Below are 21,294 nucleotides of genomic sequence, written 5' to 3' on the forward strand. Positions count from 1 at the left end.
TTAAAGTTTATATAAAAGTTCATATAAAAGTTTATATAAAATTTTATATAAAGTTTATATAAAAGTTCATATTAAAGTTTATATAAAGTTTATATAAAGTTTATATAAAAGTTCATATTAAAGTTTATATAAAAGTTCATATAAAAGTTTATATAAAATTTTATATAAAGTTTATATAAAAGTTCATATTAAAGTTTATATAAAAGTTTATATAAAAGTTTATATAAAAGTTCATATTAAAGTTCATATTAAAGTTCATATAAAATTTTATATAAAGTTTATATAAAAGTTTATATAAAGTTTATATAAAATCTTATATAAAGTTCCTTTTAGATAAAGATAAGTGAAATCAAACTTATTGAAATAAAAAGGAAAATATAAAAATCAACAGAAGTTTGTTTTGTTTTGTTTTTGTTTTGTTTTTTTCTGAAAATATTAAAATAAATAATTTTTTCAATGGGGAAAAAAGAAAAAAATTACCTTCAGTTATTGGGAATGTTTGTTCTTTCAAAGCCATTGATATGCGTTCAAAAAGTTGAAACAATTCATACTCATCTTGACTGGCCAGCGTGGTCCTGCCAACATTGCAATAAGAAAATTAAGTAGATTGTAAGTAGGTTTTACATTGGTTTATAAACTTGAACACAGCTAAAAAGATAGAATATAAGTTTGTTTGTTTTTGTTTTTTTTGTTTTTTGTTTTTTCAATAAAATAATGTTGGCAGTTTTGAGATATTAGAAATTTAAGAAAGCATAAAACGATATTTTTTTACTTCAAAACAAATTATTCATTTGCCTTAAAGAAATGAATGAGCAAGATTTCAACTAGTGTTAGGATGATTAATCGGAATTGGGAACTGGAAAAATCAGTACCTTTTGTGGGTATCAGAATTAGTATCGGAAGCGGAAAAATGATTTCTTTTGTCTTTTTTATTTGATTTTACTTAAAACAAAATCTTTAATTGCTAGTAGTAGTTATAAATTAATAAATATTTAATGGTTTTAAATTAATACTAAAACTAAAATCCATAGAGTCTATTTTTAAGTTTGAGAAAATATCTGCACATTTAACATGTGTTTTTTATGGTAATTGTGAAAAATTAGCAACTTTATAGTTAAATGTTAAGAGATTTATAAAGAATCGAAATCGGTAAGTGTATCGGAATCAGGAAAAATACTCGGCCTATCAGTACATTCGACTATATAAAGTTCTTATCGAGCGTTTTTTTTTTTTTTTTTCATTAATAATTTTCAATTGGATATATAAAAAGTTGAGATATTCATCGTGGGTGGTTTGATGACTTGATTGTTTTGTATTGTGCTACACGTGGCTTTTATTTATTTATTTTAACTTTAATTTATAATCTAGGAGGGCTGTTCCAAAAGTAAAGCCTCCTATGTTTTTTTGCAACTCAAAAAGTTGAAGTACTACAAAGACACGAGTGGTACCATTAAAACGAACGACCTTTTGTGCTTCAGAATTTATTTTTCTACATAGCCATCACCATTCTCAATGCACTTTTGCAATGAATTTACTGACACATCTCTACTTCTGACGCATATCGATGACAGGAGTTGCTCACACCGTCAATATCTACAGCAGAGAGATGAAACTTTCAGGTCATGAATGCATAAGTTCAGTCATCATAGCAATACAATCCCCTTTGATCCATTCGGATGGAATATAAAAATAGCAAAATCAAATCCTGAAAACTTAATCCCAGTACATCAGTTTAAATATATATATATATATATATATATATATATATATATATATATATATATATATATATATATATATATATATATTAGACTTTTTAATTTGTTAAAAACAGGCCAAAGTTACAGCTGTTGACTTAGAATGAGTCCTTTATTTCAAATTGATGGTTGAATATAATTGAATTTGTGCTAACTAAATACTAATACCTATCAATTTATCGTAATCCCTAAATGTGCATTGAACAGATACCTTAATAGTTAGTTCACTGCACCTTATCATAACAAGGGTTCATACAAAATTTCAGCCAGATTGACCTAGTAGTTTCAAAGAAAACTTCTAAATTAAATGTGGGTACCATCGTGACTAATACCTATTAATCCCTATCGTCCCCTATACCATGATATTTAATTCGCTGCACCTCATTATTACAAAAGTCCATGCAAAATTTCAGTCAGATCGATCCAGTAAAAAATTGAAACATAAAAACAGACAGACAGGTAGACAGTCTAAGAGAAATATAATATAGATATTAGTATTTAGATATTTTATATTTATAAAAACATAAAATAGTATGTAACTAATAGGGCTAGGACAACAGAATATTCTTTTCATTATTTTTACTCTCGAGTATATATCAGTTAATATATTATATGTTTTTAGACAGACTGATGCGGTTCTCGATTGATTAACTGTCTCTAACTGTGTCGGATATATACTCGTGAGTCAAAACAATGATATGAATATTCTCTTGTCACAGCACTAGTGATTAATAAATTAAATTTTAGAAATTTCTCGTGAGATAAACTGGTTTAATAAAACGGATATAAAAAAAAAGCAAAAAAAAGCAACAAAACAAAAAAAAAACATGTCAATCATTTCTGAAACTTACAATGATTTATTTTCCTCTGGCGTTTTTATACTCCAAACCATGTGACACAACTGACGAGCTTGGTGCAGCTGTAAAGACATGGATTACAATATTAAATTGAATAAGCGACAAATATAAAATCAATATATGCATTAATCAAGAAAAGTTTTCTCTATTTTACTTACGTTTTATTATCAAAAGAAAGTAGGTATCCCGTATATTGTAAATATACAGTGTGGAACAATAAAAGGGTCGCTCTAAAGAAAACAACGCAAGGGCTTTATTTTAAAACTTTTGTTGAAAAAAAGTTAATTCAGGTAACTTGATTATCTAGTAGAGCCGACATGTATTCAATGCAGCTACCTTCAGCCTCAATCACCACCTCGATACAGGTCCGGAACTGGGAGCATGTCTTTTCCACAAGCAGCAGATGGTGGCAATCATGCTGGCTTTGGTGTTGTTGGAGGTCATGTTGATGATGTTCTTGACATATGACCAACCGAAAGAGTCCAGAGGGTTCAGGTTGAGGGAGGAGGGGGGGTCATTGAAAGACGGATACAAAGCCATAGCAACTCCTTCTGAAGCTAAACCTGTGTCTCTTTGAACTTGTGGGCCGGGGCTAAGTCCTACTGCCACACCCAGGTCTGCCAGCGACCACCTGATTGCATCAGGGGATCACCACACTCTTCAGCACATCTAGGTACACTTTGGTGTTGATTTTTAAGCCGACTTTGGAGATGTGAGGTGGCATGATGTGGTCCTCTCTTGAAATGACTCCAAAGACCATAAGCATGGCTGGAAACTTTGTTTTCATCATCCTGGGCATGTCCCTGTTATTTGTGGCAATCCATCGATGCATTTTGAGGATGTTGACAATAGTCCTGTTGTCATAACTGGGATCGGTAGAGAGTATGAGTTGTACAACAGCGTATCTTCGATCTTGCTTGTTGAGAGCATTGTGTCACTTTCAGACATAATAGAAGGCTCCTATCGTTCCTGAGATTTGTACACAACTGGGCAACTAGTAGATGGTCTGCAAAAAAAAAAAAAAGAAAACCCGTTTTCATCATTGAGGAAAAAGTATGCTCCCAATTCCGGACCCATATCGAGGTAGTGATTGAGGCTGAAGGCGGCTACATTGAATAGATGCTAGCTCTACTACATAATCAAGTTACCTGAATTGATTATTTTTTTCAATAAAAGTGAATTAAAATAATGCTGTAGTGTTGTTTTCTTTAGGGCGACACTTTTATTGATCCACCCTGTATTTATAGAAAAGATGAAGAATGAAATTTGACCAGTTCAACCAATTTTTTTTTTCTTTTACAATTATTTATTCAAAAATGAACTGCAAAATTCGTAAAATCAAAAAACTTTTTACTAATTTTGTAGTTCATTTTAAATAAAGTGAACAGCATCTGAAGAAACTCATTCAAGTAAGTGAATACCATTTAAATCAAGGTAAATACATTTGTTGTTTTGGTTTGCTAACAAAGTTCAAAAGATTATCATGTAGTTGTTTCATTGTTCTGTTGGGAAAAGATGTTATTTACCTCCGAGTTCTGTACTCTCTTGAGATCGCAAACATAAATATTGCATTAGAATTAATAATATAAGCAAATGCCAAGTGCAGGTTTATTTACAGTTGACAAAATGTAAACCTAAACCATAAATATACCATTATACGTGTTGTATAGAGCACTCTGAGCTCTATACATCGATTGTCAGGATTTCATCAAAAATATAATTTATTATGTTAAACAGTATTAAATATATCTTGGCAAAATCATCCCACGAAGCAGCAACTTTATGCCAACCTATCTGCCATATCTAATAGCATCAGAGAAAGACGCCTACGATTTGCTGGTCATTGTCTGAGGAGCAAGCATGAATTGGTGAGTGATGTATTGCTATGGACTCCACGACACGGACGCACAAGCAAAGGACGACCTAGATCCATGTACATCCAGCAAAAGCACATGACGCCAACTGTGAACCTGAAGATCTGAGGCAGCTGATGGAAGACAGGAAACTCTGGAGAGGAAGAGTCACATTGATCTGGGCAAGGAGCCAGTCATGATGATGATGATGTTAAGAATAATGTTTTGATAATTTAGATAGATAGGAATTTTAACAAGAAATGACGTTTCTGATTTTTTTAGATGAGGATTAGTTATTTGTATTATTATTATTCATCGGACTACTGTTCTCATCTTGAGTGTGATGTAACCTCCGACCTTCTTCAGATGTATCTTGTTGAACTCTGAAATGTTTCTGTCAAACTCGGGAATTTGGACAGAATTTCAAGCGGAACCTGAAAGGACCTGTGGCGCAGTGGTTAGAGTACTGGGAAAACTCAATTGTAAAAAGTGATTTTCTCCTGAAGGTTGAAGGTTCAATTCTCAGTGTGGGCGACCGAAAAAAAAATACATTTGCGAATTACTTAGGACCTCTATCCAGTAATGGCTGACGGAACAAGAGCACGTTACCCCCGTGAAGTAAATAAAGGGTTCCACTCAAAATTCCGTCCAAATTCTTTCAGAAACTATTAAAAATAGAATTATGTTTATAGTTGTGAATCTTTAGCTGAAAGAAATCGAATAAACATTAGGTTAGAAATGACAGTTGATGATTTAGCGTCTGACGTAACAGTCATCTGATCGGGGTTATTTTTGGTGTTAGTTAGATCCGAGATTCGAGAGAGTTAGCATCCGAGATTGGAGATGGATGGACGTGCAGGAAGCACGCACAACCAAAGCGATGGAGTAGGAAGAAAGCGTTTGCAAGCCTTCGAGGATTTGGGACTGGAACAAAAAAATAAATGTATATATTTTGTAACCGGTGAGTTGGGTTATCTGTTCTGAGGGAATGCTTCTTTGTTGCAGCCGTCTGAAGGATTCGACAAATGAACCATCCGACAGAAAAAGGTTAGTCCCAAATTAAGGTACTGTGAATTGTCTTTGTATTACAACCTGTCCACTCAACAACATAACATAGATTCAGCTAGGCCATGTATATATGATCCAAACGAGTATATATATATATATATATATATATATATATATATATATATATACATATCACAAACAACACAATAAATATGGGTTCAAATAGTGAAGAACCACTATAGAGATTTAGTGGCACGGACACACATTCAGATGAACTCTCCGTCACAAGTACATATCTCTGTATGCATGTTGGTACCCTTATTACACAACATACGTAAAATTGATAAACAGTTCTTACTCATGCATAGTGGCAGTTCTCTACCTCTTATGTAAAATATATATATCTGTAGATATCTGATTAATATAGATATATTTCATTCTGCTGGACATTATTGAATATAGCTTATTCTCCATCCCTTTTAGAGTAGACAAAAGAGAAATAACTCGCCGGTGTTATAATACAATGAGGCTGTTTTCCCACCAACTAGAACATAGTCATCTTCAAGTCTAATTTAAACAAATTTTTGTTGAGCTGTCTTCTTGGATCATTAATCTTCTTAAGTAATCTTCTGTCGATCCCACCCATTTGACGTCAATCCTCTCATGGTGATGTTCATCATCCAACTGAAAATCTCTTTGACCCTTATCCTCGAGTGGCACCCAGACCTCGATAAGTGGTGACCCACTAGATAAAAATGTCACTGGGGTATTTGGGGATTAAAAATAAAAACAAATTCTTACTCGGTATTTAACAATGTCGACTCAGGAGAGGTGTGGTTGGAGATTGTGCACCTCCTGCCGCAAAAAATTGAGGCGTAGCCACCCCTATGGTGGGTATCCATTGTCTGTCAATGACTGAAGGAAGCCTTAGATATTTGAATAATACAAATATTTGTCATTCCGCTGGTTCCCGATTACTCTGGAAGCAAATTTTTTTATCAATAAAGGAACATAACTGGCCAATATCATGTCACCAGGCGCTGTATGTAGGAGGACCTCGACACCTGCATGCAAGAACTGCAAAATTCTAACGCTGTCACATACCATTATATGTGTTGCATAGATTCACAGGCAATCTCTAGTCGCCTGTATATCCCCTGATGAGGATATACAGGCGACTAGAGATCGCCTGTGAATTTAATATGCCCCTGACACTTCCTCCTCTTTGAAGGAAGCCGGTTCAACCCGTCTAGGATTAATGGCGTACAACAACAACACCAACAACACCAATGTAGTTGTGTTCCCGTCATCCCTATAGATCCAATAGACTATGTGTAAACGAGGAAATAGCAACTTACCTGACTAGCCACATATTCTTTGGCTATATTTTCTAACTTCACTTGCGGTTCGCATTTTAAAAATTTAATCAGAAACTCTGCAAAGGTGTCTTTCACCTGAAAATAAAATTATAAACACATCTTATTTTTTTCTGAATTTTTGAGATGAGGATTGGTTATTCGTATTATATGGATTCATCAGACTACTGTTCTTACCTTGAGTGTCATTTTTACAACGTTTCAGTCGATGTGACCTCCGACCTTCTTCAGGTGTATCTTGTAGCATGGTAGGAGAAAAGTGATATTCTCCTGAAGGTTCAGTTCTCACTTTGGGTGACCGAAAAATACAATTGCAAATTAGTTAGGACCTCTATCCAGTCATGGCTGATGGAACAAGAGCATGCTACCCCCATGAAGTAAATAAAGGATTCTGTTCGAAATCCTGTCCAAATTCCCGAGTTCAACAGAAACATTCCAGAGTTTGACAAGATACACCTGAAGAAGGTCGAAGGTTACATTGACTGAAACGTTGTGAAAATGACACTCACGATGAGAACAGTTGTCCGATGAATCCAAATAAGAATATCTTATTCTACATTAAAAGATCGTAAAGAGAAAATCTTCTTAATGTGTTCAATTATTCATAAAAGTTTCACATTGATGTTTTATTAAAATAAATAAATTTTATGAAAAAGGACAGAGGGTTGTCCAAAATATTAAAAATTACATTAATACCTATAATTTACATGCTTTTATGGGACGCATTAGGTTTCAAGAACCTTAGAAATAAACAAAAACGAAATGAATGAATTCAAGTCTACACCAATTTCTTTCGGTTGACCCTGTGCACACTGTAAAAAAAACTAATGCTAAACCTGAATTGCTTTTCATCACAATATCGATTTTTATGTCAGGAAAGATTTATTTTAAGTTAAAAAAAAGGAGGAGGATATTATATATTTACTTTTTTATGCCTTACTTATTATATCCTCTCCAAAACGACTGCAGAAATTCTCCTCTGGACCAAAATATCGTAGGTTTGCAACAGCAGATGCTACATACAAATTCAATACATCTAGGCTAATAGCCACTATCTTATGTAGCTTTTGAACACCATTTTAGACACATTCAGTCGTAATAATAAAATGCTACATTGCATCCTACGAGCAACACCATCACAATCGCAACATCTTTAGAGGAAGGAGTCCCTATTTTTCTCTCTAAATATTTAGTCTTACTACCGCTACCAGTTGTCACTGGGATGAATTCTACACATTCCACAGATTTTGTGATTGCATCGACCCTAACTAGCTCATAGACATAGACCTAACATAATCTTCGCAATTTCCGATTCATAAATAATAAAGGCTCCCTCGCCAAAGTGCATCCATTCTGATTAGCTGAGCTCTGAACATTCTCATATTCCAGAATCCAGTTCTTCGCTTTATAAATGAATGCTTACTAACATTAAAATATAGCGTATCTAAAAGACATATTATTTCGCCCAGTGTCAATAAAAACAATTTTTTAAAAAATACGGAAGTTTATTTCTTAACTATTTTATTTTTTCGATGTGATTTGACGACATTTCTTGGTTTTCGCATATTATGAATATCGCATGTAAAAGTGTCGCCAAGAAATAGTTTTTATGTAATAACATTATGCTTTCTGACGGCCAGCCAAACAATGCACATGCGTGTGTTATTTGGCTTATGGGAAGACTATCTGTCAGCGACAATTTTGCATGTGTTATTCGTTTACAGATTACCCAAAAACCTATAAATGTCGTCAAATTAGGGTGAATGTAAACAGCAGTTAGAAACAACTAATTTAACTTTTTTTAAATCCTTGAACATTAATTACCTTTGTTAATGCTATATAGAGAATATGGCTATATTGAAGATGTTAACTCTGGATTAAATTGAAGAGGTTAGCTCCCAAATATTTGCGTTTTTCTTTATTATTATTATGCTGAAAAAAAATAAGGAAGTTTATTGAACGAAATAAAACGAACTTATTTTTTGACAATAATTTTATTTCCACAACATATTTCTTTTAATAAAATTATGCAATTTTTTTTCGGAACAAGTCGTAATAAAAAAGACGTGATTATTTGGAAGTTAAACTCTTCAATATATAAATATATATATGAAATGCATCGGTTTAAAACATCACCAATCTACACAAAACATAACAAATAATGACGTATAAAATGCATAAATGTTTATATATTTACGCACACATTCTTTGTTTTTTTCAGTTTAACTCTTTTGTTTGTGAAAATCTGGCTATCAATTTGGTCTTTTTTGGCCTTTTTTCTGAAAGATTTGGCTTCAAATATTTAGTAGAGCCTGACAACCGAATTAGGGTCAGCTACTGGATACATTTCCCCTTTTAGAACCGTTAAAACACACATAACTTCCAGATTGCAAAATAATTTTTAAAAAAAACAAAAGAATTATTGAACCTGAACAATGCTGTCTCTACTATTTACTTTTTTTATTTTTCACTTATTCGTAAATTTTTCATGCGATTATCAGCACTTACAGGCTTATATTTGGAATTATAATGTTCTATTACAGTGAAACATCCACTTTTGGGCCATTCTCATTGTTAATGCTGCCACTAGCATTTAGATTTTTCCTTTTCAATTTTTCGCAAACTTCTACGGCACTTATCATAGATTACACACTTAGCTTTCACATTACCAAAATACCTTGGAAAAATTGTATACACCTTATCAACAGAAAAGAGAAACATTTAACTGCTAGGGGCAGCATTAACAACTGAGGTGAAGCGTGCTCCATTTATTAGAACGCTATCATTACAAATTGATCCTCGACTATTACAGTCATTAAAAAATACCTTAAATTTCTTTTTTAATCTGAAAATTAAGCCTGTACTCGATGATAATTGCTGGAAAAAATTACGACAAAATTAAAAGGAAAAATTTAAAGGCTACGGGAATCATTGTTCAGGTCTGCTGCTGTGTTTTTTTGGTTGGTTCTTTTCTTTGTGACACAATGTTCCCTCCAGAATAAATGCACTGGATTATGATTAATTTTTAGTTCATTCTTTTATTTTCATTATACATTACAGGTGGACAGTAACTATCTATTAGGCCACATTACCCTATTTTTATTTGGCGTTAGGTGAAAGCACAATAATCACAGCACATAATCAAATCCCCATATTAAGAATCGGTTGATAGATACTAATGTTGTTACTTAGGCACAGTACATACATTTTGGCCACGGGCGCCAGTGCCCACTATTTTACTGCGTTGGCATTAGTTCCCACTAATAACAGTAGTTTAATCGTGTTTTTTTACATGTAGGATGGGGGTGGGGGCATACTTCCACCGAGCAACGCTGGTACATGGGTCTTGCTAGTATTAAATATTTGTCCAATAATACTGTACGGATTAAATTTTACTGAGAAAACCTTTATACCAGACCTTGTCAAAGATCTTGGAGATATTTAGGATCACTTCCCTAACTTTCCCTAACGTATTCAGTGTGCGTGATATACTTTCCAGAGATGATTGTTAGGATATCTGCAGTGGAACAAGATTATCTAAACCCATACTGTTAGCCAGAGGTTTAGCTTTCTCGAAATGTGAACTCTCACTAGATTGATTTAATGATTTAAAGAATTAAGTAAAGAGAAGGAGGAGACTTATGGGATGATGATTTTATAGGTCAGTTCTTTCACCAATGTTCTTAAATACTTGTACTGCATTTCTTCATTTCTTTATTACGGTCGCAGGGATAATAGCTGATCCCCATGCTTTAGCGGTATTAAGTTTTTTTATGATAGCCTGGATATAGGATCAGCTGATGATCAGTTCATTTAGTGCAGTTTCCGTTAGTAGTGAAAAATTAGGGAGGGAATCGTTTGCAGAATCCATGGTGGAGTTTAGTGCAAACCACAGGACAAGCAACTCAGTCCTGTCCATTGTCGTGGAAGCAACTTTTCATGATGGTTGAATAATTATTCATTGCCTATTGCTCACCACTCTATTATAGATTTTCCAGAAATCGCAAGTTTCTCATTTCTGTGACACAATGCAATTTCACTGCGACTACACTATAATAGCGAAATTCGGAAAACGGAAAAAATCAGTTTAAAAAAATAATTGTATCTACTGACTTTTTCAACTAAAAGCAGTGATATTTACTTAACTAAAAGCTTATTTACTTAACTAAAAGCTTATTTACTTAACTAAAAGCTTATTTACTTAACTAAAAGCAGTGATATTTACTTAATTGGCATGCCATAAGTACTTACATATTACCGCATTATTTTAAAAAAAAAATGAGTTTTCAGTCTTCATAAAAAAATCCTTCGCCTTATTTCTTTGAAGACATGTGACATAATGACAAGGGAAGTAACTCAATTATGTTAAAAACCAGGCAAGTAGCTCATATTTGTGATTGTTAACGTACAATTTATTTGTAAAAATTCTCCGGAATTGGCAATAGTTACACACTATTTACCTCCTTTTGGAACTCTCCAGCGTTTTTTTTTTGTTTGTTTGTTTAGCCAAACATTTTATTTTTGCTAATTTTCGTCAAAAAATGTCTTCTTTAATAATTTTTTTCTATGTTATCGTTTTTTTTCATAATTTTTTTAATTATTCATAACTGTAACATGACAATTAAGTAGAGACCATTGGTTTGCCTTGAAATTCAATATTAGAAATTTCGAATTCCGCTATGGTAGTGAAGTTGCACTGCAATTTCTAGTCATCCAAAGAAGCCTACTCCTAGTTGCAGTTATTATAGGCAAATTTTTGCATATTGTCAGCTGACTTAGGGCGGTTTTTCATATGATGTCATATGAATGTAATTGGATAAACACAAAAGATGAAATTACCAATTGCATAAGCATCCCAAACTCTCTGGTCAGTTTCATACTCCTTAGAAATAAAGGCAGAGAGCCAAGAACTGGTTCGGGTGTGTTCGTTTTATCCAAGTCGGCATCCGATTCTGACGAGCTGGCCTTTTGACTGAAATGAAAGTGCACATGCACACGCAAGAACATTATTATTAACGTGCAAACTTTATTAAAAGAATACTGTTGTTACTAGTTAGTCAGAGAATCTGTTACTTTTAAAAATTGCTGCAGTTTTTTTTTATTTGTTTTTTATTTGTATTTATTTTTACTTTTGTTCATCTCAAAACAAGACATTTTGTTGGCATTGAAGTGTAATGGGCTACCGTGATAAAGGTCGGCAAAGATTAGGAGGTGGGTTCGCTTGGGATGGAGAGTTAAGTAGATATTTCTTCACATTATATTTAAATTTACTCCTGATCTGAAATGGAACATGTACATCAAATCTGTTGCCAGGGACGCTGGGAAAATGGTGGGATCCTTCTACCGCTCCAGAAGATATCTCACTACTGATGCAATTCTCTATATGTATAAAAGCCAAGTACGTCCAAGGATGGAGTACTGCTGCCACATCTGGGCAGGAGCTGCTAAAAACAGCCTATCCTGCCTTGACAAAGTACAAAATAGACTTCGTGGTTTAGTGGGGGATGCCCTTTTCTTTTCCCTGCAACCTCTCTCTTTCCGTTGCAAGCCTGTCTTTGTTTTATCATTATTTCCATGGCAGGTGCTCGTCTGAGCTCCAATCCCTCATCCCCCCCTCGCCAATCTTTCACGAGAAACATCCGTCTGGCTGAAACTACTATCAATAATTTTCCCCACTTTATCTGTGCCTAAATCCAAACGTAGATTCCATGAGCAAAGCTTTTTTCTTAGAACTGCATGCCAGTGGAACTCTCTGCCGCTTGCCTGTTTCTCACCTGACTACGACTTGGACATCTTCAAGTCCAACATAAACAAACTCCTGACAAAGTGCCCCTTTAAGTAAAACACTCTATCAAAACCCCTAATACTAATGATTACTACAATACTATCTCATTGATTACTGTACATGCAATAACCCTTATCCCTGAGTGGCCTTCAGGCCTTGATAAGTGGTGACCCCATGTAAAAAAAAAAAAAAAAAATTCCTATATATTTGTATCGTTGAGGAAACAGAGACCAGAGAGGGAATTCCAAAGGTCCAAGGAAAGAAGTTACAGTGAAAGAGTGGGATTTTGCTACTTGGGTCGAAAATATTTACATTGGCGCGGGGGTACAAGTATACAAAGTTCATCAGAGAACATTCTGTAAATGTACTTGTAAAACAAGCACAGAAATGCAGCACTGTAGCGATGCAACAGGGCTAGAGCTTGGGAGACAGTGTGAAACCTATTAGATAAGAATTTTTTTTTTTTTTTGCACTTTGTGCAAGATGGAAAGTTGGTACACCAATGCAGATGTGGCAACAGTATTCCATTTATGGGTAAATGGTGATTCTATAGAGGTATAGAATACTAGCGGGTGTAAAATGTTTTCTAGTCTAGTAGAAGGAGACTACCTTATTTGTGGCAAATTTAGCAGCATCTTCTATGTACTTATTCCACTTCATCTTGCTTAAGAATGTTAAACCTGGGGTTTAAATGTTAGACTCAAAGAGTGTTATCAGCCATAACAATCGGTGGTTAGACAGGTTTCTTATAGTTGCTAAAGAAAAAAAAAACTTGTCTCGGTAGCATTAAATATGATGATTCAATTTTGACCCCATTCTATTACAGACTGTTGTAAAAACCATTATCATCTTTTCTTAAATGAACAGTTTATTTCAATGCATAAAATAATTTTCTAAATATATATATAAAACAAAAAAAACAAATCATAGTATAAAAAGAGCGTAACTTGTATTCTTACCTGTAATTTTGGCTGCGATCAAGTTTGTTTAAAAATGGCTCTCCATCAACAAAGAGAAATTTAGAGTTGCTCATAGTCTGGCAAAAAAAACAAAAAAAAAAACAAGAAATATAATATTCTCTATCTATATAAGAGCCAAGTACGTCCAAAGATGGAGTACTGCTGCCACATCTGGGCGGGAGCTGCTAAAAACAGCCTATCCTGCCTTGACAGAGTACAAAATAGACTTGGTGGGGGATGGCCTTTTCTCTACCCTGCAACCTCTTTCCCACAGAAGAGACGTAGTGAGCCTGTCGTTGTTCTATCGTTATTTCCATGGCAAGTCCTCGTCTGAGCTCCATTCTCTGGTCCCCCCTTACCAATCTTTTTAAAAAAACACCAGACTAGCTGAAACCACCGTCAATAATTTTCCCCACTCCCTATCTGTGCCTAAATCAAAACGTAGATTCCATGAACAAAGCTTCTTTCTTAGAACTGCACGCCTGTGGAACTCTGTTCCGCTTGCCTGTTTCCCTCCCGACTTCAACCTGGATGTCTTCAAGTCCAACACAAACAAATTCCTGATGAACCGCCCCCCCTAAGTAATGACACCTTATCAATTCTCCAATACAATTGCTACACTATCCCTTTGATTACTGTACACACAATAACCCTTATCCCCGAGTGGCCATTGGGACTTGATAAGTGGTGAACTCCATGTAAAAAAAAAAAAAAATATTCGATTGTCTTTAGAATTTTGTGTGAAAGTGCACTGGGGGACCACCCTAAGACTTACCTTTAAGAAGTTGATTACGAGGAGGTTGAAAATAAGAAAATGCCTTTTGGAATAAACACCCCCAACCTCTACATGTTAAGAAAAGCTTTCGGAATAGACACCCTTTACAGGTTGGACAACCCAGTGCACATTCACCACCTTCGCACTTTCACCGAATTTTGTTTCTTTTCTCTTGATTTGTGAAAGCTGATATTTGTTATCCTCTGTAAAGTATAGGAGACATTGTCCTGCAGTTTATTGCTGAGTGCCAGGAGCAGATAACTTCAGGGTACTATGTTTTTTTTTGTTTTTGTAGATAGGAATCACCACTTATCAAGACCCGGTGGCCATTCGAGGATAAGGGTTAATGGGTATACATTAGTCAATGTGATTATAGCGTAGTAAACATAACTAGCGGAAATTTTGTAAATTGGATTACTTAGGGGCACGGTTCATCAAGAACTTGTTTACATTGGACTTGAAGACAATCAAATTGTAGTCAGCTTGTTCTTAGAATCTACGTTTAGGTTTAGGCACATATAAAGAGTGTGGGAAATTATTGATAGTGGTTTTGGCTAGACGAGTGTTTTTCGTGAAAGTTTGGCGAGGGGGGGAGGCTATAGATTGAAGATCAGACGAGCACTTCCCATGAAAATAACGATAGCGCAGAGACAGACTCGCAACGTCTCTTCTGTGGGGAAGAGATTGCAGGGAAGAGAAAAGGGCATCCCCCACTAAGCTACAAAGAACTATTTCAACACAAGAGTAGATAACTCTTTTACTTATACAATTCCAAATGAAACGATGGTAGCATTTTTTCTTGATCAGGATTTCTGGATTTGAAATAGACTTCAAGAGATGTAGCAAATGCATCAATGATGCAGCAATTCAAGGTAAAATTAAACAGATGATCGGTTACTGCATCATTTTTTATGTAAATTTCTGCTTCCCTTTCCTTACATGGCAACTGAAATATACTTGTTTTAGTTTTTATTAAATTTTATGGTGTTTGTCGTCATTAAAATTGTGTTAAAATCATAACAAAAAAAAAACCAGACTAAACGTGACAATTTATGTTGTGCATAAAACCTGCATACTTATAATATACAAACGAGTACCGTTATTATTTTTTTAGATCAGTCATGTTAAACCAAACTGATATAGTGATCCATCTAGTTTGACAACTTCTCGATTTATCACACAGATTCAAACATGATGCACAGGAGATTGATCAGTCTGTACTAAGATGCAGAAGACTTATCACCAATATTTTTGAATAGTAGGCAACAAAGGAGATAAAAAATATTTATTTTTTAACAAATTAGTCATACCTGGTGTGGTATTTAGCTCTGTTCAAAAAAAAAAAAAAGAAAAAAAAAAGACGAAAATAAAGAATTGCTATTTGCTGAGTAGGAATCTATCCATTTAACTTATATAAGTTATCGCAGGCTAGTTTTTAACCTTGAAGTGATATTTTTAGCTCCTTTATAAAGTAGCTTCATGCTTTGTCTGGAGCGATTTCCATTAAGAAAATAAATAAATAATTTTTTCAAAATTAGCATTGTAACAATTTCCACAAAGAAAAAATCAGCAAAATAATCTCTATTGTTATATAAAAGGAACTGTGTGTGTGTGTGTGTGTGTGTGTGTGTGTGTGTGTGTGTGTGTGTGTGTGTGTGTGTGTGTGTGTGTGTGTGTGTGTGTGAGAGTTCGTTCCCTATGGACTCGAAAACGACTGGACCGATTTTTATGAAATTTCACACAAAGGTACTTTATGTAACTGGCAGTGTTCTTAGATAGGTTTTGTATCGGAATGTCTTTCATGATAATCAATAATCGAAATAATTGAATGAAAGAAGGAGCAAATGATTTGGGCCAAAGTTAACATCTTACATAGCCTAACATCACAAGTGAATTTATCACAAGTTTTATTACCACACAAGCTGAAAGGCCTGACATATAATATCAACAGTAGGTTCTTTGATCAAAATGAATGCTTCTGTTTAAAGCATAATTGTATTATAATACTTGACATTTTCATTTTAAACTTGAATTCAAGCCATTATCACTGCACAAGCAGTAAGGTCAGGCATATGAAATCAACAGTAGGTTCTTTGATATAACAGAGTTTTATCGAAAGTGTTCCGAATAAATGTTTCTGTTTAGAACACAATTGAAGCCTGATACTTGACTTTTTTTTTAAAACTTTTTATAAAGAAAAAATAATTTTATAAAATCTACAGTAGGTTCTCAACAGTATAATGTGGACTAAGTTACTGCAGAGAGGCATGTGAAGCTTCCTCCCAGTGCACTGCGATGGGTCCTCAACTTGAACAGGCAATCAAATGATTTGATCGAAAAATGGGCGATTTCACCGGCATGCCAATATAAATATGGGATTGAATGATGATCAACGCTAAGATAAATATATATATATATATATATATATATATATATATATATATATATATATATATATATATATAAATATATATATATATATATATATATATATATATATATATATATATATATATATGTGTGTGTTTTATTTTTTATTACCGTATTTTTCTGTTAAGTTACATTTTTGTTTCGGCTACACAACCGTATTTTTGGCCGTTATGTAGCTTCCTCAGACTTTTACAGAAATGTTCGTTTATGGTGGAATGAAAGGTTGAATGGTGTCAGGGGAGGGGTGCGAGAGAAAAGCGGAAAAATAGGAAGGGAACAAGGGGGAGAGGTGGGAGGGGGGTGCTTGGTATGTCGGTAATGTTTTAGTTTTGGAGTTTAAGAACATTAGGTGGTTGTGGGGGGTCTGGGAAGTTCATCTCTGGTGTGGCTGAGGGCATAGGTGTACATCGAGAGGGGAGGGAGATATGTGGAGGTAGGAGGAGGGGGTTACTTTAAATTTCGAGTCCTCAGGTTTAGGTTGTTGGCGTCTCGTTGGTGAGATGATTTCTTGATAAGTATGTCTTGACCTTTTGGGTGGTCACTTAGGTTGGGAGGCGAGGGGGGCTATGATTTGGTTTATCTATTTGATTTTTATTTGTTGTTAAGTGCTTGGAGAGGGTTAGCTTGCAGCCGTACGCACGAGCACATACATGCGTACACACATATATACTTAAAGAAACGCTCATCTGTACACATACATCTTCGCCTAGGCATGTAAACACATGCACGTGTGCGTACATGCATGCATATACACCCGCGCCACTCCCGCTGACCCCAAATTTTCCTTAGGGTGTTAAATTGAGTATGTGCGCGTAAGCATGGATGCACACATATACAAACACCCGCACATCAACACCCATATACCCATGCAGGCATATACATGGACCTACATGCATATATTGATTCAGACATACTTGCATCCCTACGCATATATGCAAGCACACGCACACATGCAGATACTTATATTCGTGAACACATACATCAACATATACACAGCTGCACGCTCCTACATATGTATGTGGACAGCAAGTAGCGGGCACATATACTCTCATATATACACACATATACATAGGTACGTACACATATACATCGTTACCCCCACGTACACACGGACACACACATGGATGCACACATGCATATATACACATACACGCATACCCAGATATATAGACAGTTATTGGTATAGACATATTCGTCTACATAGATGTAAATCTAAGTTAATTCGTGGGTATATAGACGTAATACTTTCGTTAAATGTAGACATGATTATACATAGATATGAGCATAAACTCATTCCCAGGCTCGTATGCGTAATATTTTCATTAGTGGAGGTTTTTAATGGTTTGATGTAGGTGCATACGGGCATCGGGCATGAAACTCGAAAGATTCTGTGTAGTTTAATTGCCATAATTTTCATGAATGTGTGTGTGTGTGTGTGTGTGTGTGTGTGTGTGTGTGTGTGTGTGTGCGCACGCGCGATATTGGAAGAGTTATATACGTGCTTGCTGTTCATAAGTATGATGTAAATATTTAAATAAGTATGTAAATGTAATTTTCATAAACAATTTTTAATATTGCTGATTTAATTAAAAAAGAAAACTGGAATATAAAAATTTGGCATAAAAACGGAATCTAACAAACGAAATGGTTCACACGACGAATAAATGATAAATATTTTAAAAAGAAACAAAATGAATAGAATGAGGAAAATGTGCCTCGTTTTGGGAGCAGCCAACGGCGCCATTGCTCTGATGAGGCAAAATACGAGTGTGAAACATTCGTTGATCATCATTCAATCCCAGGTAACGTCGAGTCTTCCTGCTAGTATTCGTTGAATTCAAAACAGATTTTAACGTCTGCTCACCTCAGTCGTAAGAAGAGAGACTTTTTGTTGAATTATATCGCCAGCAGAAAATCTGGGAAACTGAAGCTGCATCAGTTGATTCTGTCGTAGATGTTGTCGCAGGGTATCCCACAAGTCCTCAAGATGCAGACGACCAAGACGTTCCTTTGATGTTTTCTTCCCAATTTTGATACTCTGCAGAACGATGTACTGGATTTTGGCTAGAATTTCTTTCGTTTGATTCTGCAATTAGAACACATAACACACAAAAAAGATGTTTTTTGTTTTTTTTTAATATGCTTTCTTGTTGCTATGTAGCATCAAGGATGTTTAATCTACATAAATAAAACAGTAGATGTATATATGTACGTCTGTCTGTGTGTAAATATTTAATCAATAAACTCTTAAACTACTGGTAATATAACACTGTTAACAATTAACAGGAAATAGTAACATGCAACAAGGATGGTTTATAACGAGTAAAATATTTATTTGGATGAATAACGCATACAGAAGTCGGCAAGTTGAAATGCAAAATGTTCATTTCAACTTGCCGACATTTCTATTAGTTTGCAAAAGCGTCAACTATTCATAGCTAAAAGTGGTTTAATTTTATAACTTTTTGTCGAGTTAGCTCAAACAGTAGCGAACGCAGCTGGAGTGATAAATGAGGGAATGCTGCTAGTGATAAATGTTTTGGTTTCGATTCTAGCTGGTGGCGCGCAAGTCATTTTTGTTAACTTTTGAAATCCGTACTATATATACCATACTTTGGAGTAATTGCGCCAAATCCGGGGGTAATTGCGCCAACAAAAAAAAAAGTGCTCTTTATATGCGCGGTTGCGAAAAGAGCACTTTTAGCTAGTTGGCACCATTACCTCGGACTTTTATATATTAGATAGAAGATAATGCAGAATAATTATACTTGTACATAATAACAAGAATAATATTTCTTTATTATTATCATAATAATAATAATAATAATAATAATAATAATAATAATAATAATAATAATTGTCGTCACTCAGATTCCAATCGGACACAACTTGCTATTAACAGTGACCAATTACTGATGTGATAATGAATATAGAAGCAGAGAGGCTTATTAATTTTAGATATGCAAGAAGAATGTTTTCAAAGATATTACGGTTTATGAATTTTCAAATTAAATCAAAGTAGAATGAATAGTGGTAGTGGTTGTGACCTAACAGGTCAAGGGTATGTGTTGTATCTGTATGAATGTTGTCTTAAAAAAAAAAAAAAAAAGAAAACTGACTTTTTCGTATTGCCCTCTGAATGTCTCCGATGTTGTAAAAGGTACCAACAACAGAATTTTCTTGGAAACTCTTCTACGCATATTCAAATAAGTGGTACCTAAAACACAGAAGAACAAAAACAAAAAACAAACAAAACAAAAAAAGAAAAAACAATGAAAAACAAAGGCCATAACACTAATAAAGATACAACTAATTAGAAAATTGATTTGTAAAATAATGCAATTACGTTTCAGGGTTGATAATTTCTACATTCTTTGAATTATTCATATTATTGTTCCAATCTTGAATGATCTTCTCACAACATTTCGCACGATAAAAATTCTGACTTTCTTTATCTTTTCGTACTTTGGAACATTCTAAGCAAACTTGGGGAATGTTGATGCCAAATCAAGGAACCTGAATCCATGGAATAACGGTTAATAGCGTTGGTTAACAATCAGCTCAGAGTGAGTTTTCCTGAAGGTTAAGTCAACAATCTTTACTACAGGAGACAAATGACTAAGAATAGTATAAAATGAACATCTTCTAATCGGTCGTAGCAAACAGAACGAGAACAATCAATCTCCATGAATGAAATAAAAGGTTCAGTTTGAAATTCCGTATGGGATCCTAAGTTCAACTAGAAGGTTTCAAAGTTCAAAAAAACTCATTTTAAGAAAGTCAAATTGGCTGTAAAGGCCCGATTTCCACACACACACACACACACACACACACACACACACACACACACACATTAATAACAGTTTTCATTTGACCCCAGAAGAGATCGACTATCACCGGTATTCGTCGTTATAGCTGGACAAGGAAAAAAGACATTTTTATAACTCACCAAAGAAGGTAGCCGATCAAAATATTTAATTTATATTGTTTACATTTATATAAATAAATAAATCTCTTAGCATCGAATTTGGTTTTAAAAATGATTTGTTTATATTAAAAAAAAAATTAAATATGCATATAACAAAACGTGCTTTAAATAAAACTATTTTTTTTTTGTTTTACATTATATGCAAAAACTGCTATAATATAAATCTCACCTGTCTGTTTAAATGTATGTATGTATGTATGTATGTATGCCTAAAACTTTCGACAGGGGCGACGGTATTTTCACGAGATTGGTAGCTCAACCCTTCGGATGACAAATATCGAAAAATTGGTTAAAAACATTAATTCTTTCACCCTCAGCTGGGCACTTTTCTACAAGGAGGGGTCGCTTTTTTGCCGATATTTTCGAAAGTCATCTCCTCTTTTCGGTTGACTAGCCTTAATTTAAACCTTCGCCACTTCTAGTTTGGCGATGGATGCAACAGCAAAGACGTCACTTTTTTCCACATTCTTTTCTTCCTTTGTGGTACGGGTTCGAGCCTGCCTGCC

General features: G+C 34.5%; 1 protein-coding gene across 1 annotated transcript in view; it reads right to left on the bottom strand.

Moving 5' to 3' along the window:
- Positions 1-21,294, bottom strand: part of LOC145243396 (protein pigeon-like) — a 123,570-nt gene that overhangs the window by 24,502 nt on the left and 77,774 nt on the right. Inside the window, exons 18-24 of the mRNA XM_080106241.1 lie at positions 19,920-20,017; positions 18,665-18,886; positions 13,596-13,672; positions 11,691-11,823; positions 6,834-6,929; positions 2,609-2,676; positions 481-575 (exon numbers count right to left, since the gene is read on the bottom strand). Coding sequence (XP_079962367.1) covers positions 481-575; positions 2,609-2,676; positions 6,834-6,929; positions 11,691-11,823; positions 13,596-13,672; positions 18,665-18,886; positions 19,920-20,017 — 789 coding nt within the window. The remainder of the gene's footprint in view (positions 1-480; positions 576-2,608; positions 2,677-6,833; positions 6,930-11,690; positions 11,824-13,595; positions 13,673-18,664; positions 18,887-19,919; positions 20,018-21,294) is intronic.

The sequence above is a fragment of the Euprymna scolopes genome, chromosome 22, assembly GCF_053919585.1.
Source record: "Euprymna scolopes isolate OS-2025 chromosome 22, ASM5391958v1, whole genome shotgun sequence".
Taxonomy (NCBI): domain Eukaryota; kingdom Metazoa; phylum Mollusca; class Cephalopoda; order Sepiida; family Sepiolidae; genus Euprymna; species Euprymna scolopes.